The 3,780-nt window shown below is 42.6% G+C and overlaps 1 protein-coding gene across 1 annotated transcript; it reads left to right on the forward strand.

Annotated features, from left to right (window-relative positions):
• The first annotated feature begins 2,159 nt into the window (after positions 1 to 2,159).
• LOC115755735 (transcription repressor OFP13) lies at positions 2,160 to 3,300 on the forward strand. The gene has a single exon (XM_030695250.2). The coding sequence runs from the start codon at positions 2,285 to 2,287 to the stop codon at positions 3,020 to 3,022; it is 738 nt and encodes a 245-aa protein (XP_030551110.1). The 5' UTR covers positions 2,160 to 2,284; the 3' UTR covers positions 3,023 to 3,300.
• The last annotated feature ends 480 nt before the right edge of the window (positions 3,301 to 3,780 follow it).

The following is a 3,780-nucleotide window of genomic DNA, read 5'->3' on the forward strand; positions in this document are numbered from 1 at the left end:
AGATAAAACACGGATTAGGAAATCAACCCCGTAGATCAGTGTTATTCATTTGTGATTCGAGATACAAGAGGTGTACAGACAACTTAGCTGCATGACTCTTCTGTTTACAGAGTGTACGACCATGAGTCTTCACTGATGCGTGTTCTTGCCTCCCTGAAGCTTCAGTGAATGCTTCGCTATGCTGTTGTGGGCACATGCTTATGCTTCTAAAATGCAAAAAAAAAATATTTACATGCGCCTGCGATCGTACACGTGTACATGTTGAAGTGTACAAGTTGGGGAATGTACAATGATAATGGGAGAGGATCAAACTGTAGAAAGGAGAAAGCAAATGAAATGATGTCAAATGTCACGAACATATCAAAGCATAGTTAGTTCTATATCGAAAGCAGAGTAGCCTCACGAGATTTGTTCAAGAGACGTGCATGTGGGTGGATAAGGCACATGTCGTAAGCTCGATTCTTCAAAATACCAAAGATAAGCACTTTGATGTTTAGGCGTTCATTCGGGTTTCGACCAAGTCTTACATAGTCAAAAGGAATGATGCCATACGTCCATCCCGACTAAGGGTGGGTTTGGTTCGACATTTGGAAAGAGCTTTGGGGGAATGCAAATGCTGAAAGCTAATGCTGGGGCTTCTAGCATTGGGCTTTCAGCCTTCCCAAGAGGAATATTTGGCCAAATGCTCCTTCGAAATGCTTGCCAAACTGTTCAACATTTTTCAAAGGAGCATTTGGGGCCAAATGCTACTTCTAAATGTCGAACCAAACTCACCCTAAGTAAGTGAGTTTTCTGATGATGAGAAATCTTAGAGTTTGGTTTTCTTGCTTTCCCCAGCTCAACTTCTGAACCTTGACAGGGTTCACGCCATGTCAATGTAAGGGGGAAAGCTTTCAAAAATTGGGTAAATTAGAGGAACAAATTAAAAGGAAAAAAAAGAAAAAAAAAAGGACAGTTCGTTGGATGGGTGGTTCTTAGAGGAAGGAAAAACAGAGGTGCACGATGTTGTGGTAGGGGGCAATGTTGGAACTTTCTTTGAACACCAATAAATGGACATCGATGCTGAACAGGGGAAAGAAACAATGAGAGCAAAGTGCCAATGAATAGGATGTCTTGTCGTTGATGTCCCAATCTCCCGCCCATAAATTCATGGGCAAGGACAAGTGTGCGTGATTCCAACTGTACCCGCTTAAATAAATCACATGAAAGTCCCCTCCTTTTGTATTTCTTTTAACTCCCCTGTTTTTCAGACATCGTTTTCTTGGGGTAACTAATGTGTCCCTTTCGATTACTGTAAAGAACAGAACAGGGTCATAACTGCATATGTCTCTGCTGATGGGTGACAATCAAAGCAACCCTCGAAGAGGAAATCCAATTTAGCAGCTACAAAAGATAGTTTTAAGTAAAGCAACTGGTCAAAGCACCTGGTCAAACCCTGTCATTTCATTTGGAAAATCTACCATGTGAAACTTGCAATGTGATGTGAGCCTCTATCTAAGATTTTAGGGGATCACTGTTTGTTGTCAAGAAGAAAGATGGAAAACTAGATGAGGCTCAAGAGACTCTGCTTCTGCTATTAGAATAGCCACGCTCCCATTTAGCAGAAGGTCAATATCATGTGGAGACATGCACTCTTTTCTGAAACTCTTGTTTTATGTTAAGAGGATAAGAAAACTGTTGTTATGTGAGGCGATTGCAGCCGCAATTTTGGCTAATCAACTTCGATATGCGTAAAGCATGCCTTTTGAGGTAATGCTGATGGACAAGAACTTAACAGAGTGGTTGAACACCATGTTTGATAAATAAACTAATATAAAGTCAAAAGGGCAAACTGAAAGTATGATGCGATACCCAGGAAGGTGCCCACCCTTTTATTGTAGTTAATACAGAAAAGAGACCGGCATTCTGCATCTAATCAAAGGCATTAGATGATCACAAGAATACAAAATTAATTCCTGCTTAATGAAAGTACTGTTTCATTTCAGTTGTTATGAAGAGAGGAGAGGGGTGTGTGTGTGTTCATTCAATGGCACATTGAATTATTCGAGACAACCAAAATTAAATACCCATCATAAAGGACTCTACTGAACCTCGATTTTCTTGCCATCTTCCTTCTCTTCCCCTCTCTCTCTTCTCTCTCTTCTTTAAATATATCTCTCCTTCAACTCTCTCTGGTCACATTGATACCAAAGCTCAAAAGGAAACGATCACAGAGCCACACGCTCAGAAATTCTCTCCATTCCTTGAATTCCACTTTGCCTAATCTGTTTCAGAGACACACCAAATGGGCAAGGCCAAGAAGATGAACCTAACATCTCTCCTCTTCAAGAAAGACAAAGAAACACCAAGAAGCAACCAACCCTGGCCATTGCAATGGCCTTCTTGCAAGTACCCCAAGACCCTCTCCTTCAGGGCTGCTGGTCATCATGACCAGATCTTCAAGACGGTCAACTCCGTGTTCCTCGACTCCGAGACGCCGGAGTCCCTCTTCACCACCACATCAGAGGAGCCAGAGGAGTCGGCGAGCCTCTCAACCGAGTCCGATGTGGCAGTCGACGCGGCCGAGGTGTCGGTTGAGGTGTTGGTGAGGGGCGCCAGGTCGGAGAGGCTCTTCTTTGAGCCGGACGACACGAGCTCGATCCTGGAGGAGGCGAAGACAGTTAGCTTCCCCTTCAAGGAAAGTGTGGTTCTTGCAATGGATTCGGAGAATCCGTACGTTGACTTTAGGAGGTCGATGGAGGAGATGGTGGAGTCGCACGGGCTCAAGGACTGGGAGTGCCTTGAGGCATTGTTGGGTTGGTACTTGAGGGTCAATGGGAAAAAGAATCATGGGTTCATAGTGGAGGCATTCGTTGACCTGCTCATGAGCCTTACTTCTGATGAGAGCAATGCTTCAGATTCAGTCACTTGTTATTCATCTGCTGCTTCTTGTTTCTCTGCTTCTAGCCCTTCATGTTCATTGAAAGGAGGGAATGAGATCAGTGAAGAGGATGGTGGTGATGATGTCCTAGGGAAAAGATAGATTTCTGATCTTGTCATCGTCAAACTTTTTGTGTATATTACCAGGTAAAGGAACTGGGGCCAAAAGGATACTTCCAGCCTTTTCGGTTTCAGATCTCTCTCTCTCTCTCTCTCTCTCTGCTACTGCTCAAAATCTTTTCTTTCAGCTAGGATGAAAATGCAGAGACTTGTATATAAATTGAAGGTGATAAGAATTAGTTTGGGTTGTGACATTGTGTGAAACTGCATCTTGTCTATTCAACCATGTCCTGGTAAAATTTGGTCTAAACTTCTCGTGAAAATAGCACCTTGTGACGTTAGCGACATGAACATCGATTTACATAGCGATAAGATGAAACCACACCGGCTATTAAATACTGGATAAAGTTTGCTAAATCGATCTTCATGGTTGCGAGACTAAGTTTCGTAAACCGGATGTTTCAATCCAACAGAATGATAAGGCTTATAAATCGAAAAGAAAACAGATTTATGCATATTCAGCTTTTCCTACTGTAGGACTTTAGACCAAGTTCGCCAATGTACCTGGTATTGAAAGAATTGACCATGTGCCTTAAATAGCATGTTCAAAGTTCAGATTTCCGCTTATTGCCGAGAGAAGCAGGCTCATTTTCTCTCTAGCCCAACCATACACGTACATACTGCTTAATTAAACATTAGATGATTCGACATTCAATCAGTCAGGCCCTCCTCTGCAGATTATGAAAACTCTCCAACCATCAACTGATAAAAGCCTGAGTAAGGTTAGGATCTGGCAGGATT

Source organism: Rhodamnia argentea, chromosome 8 (assembly GCF_020921035.1).
Source record: "Rhodamnia argentea isolate NSW1041297 chromosome 8, ASM2092103v1, whole genome shotgun sequence".
Taxonomy (NCBI): Eukaryota; Viridiplantae; Streptophyta; class Magnoliopsida; order Myrtales; family Myrtaceae; genus Rhodamnia; species Rhodamnia argentea.

Bases quoted from the DNA above. Each gene is read 5' to 3' on its own strand.
- LOC115755735 (XM_030695250.2), top strand. From the start codon at position 2,285: ATGGGCAAGGCCAAGAAGATGAACCTAACATCTCTCCTCTTCAAGAAA.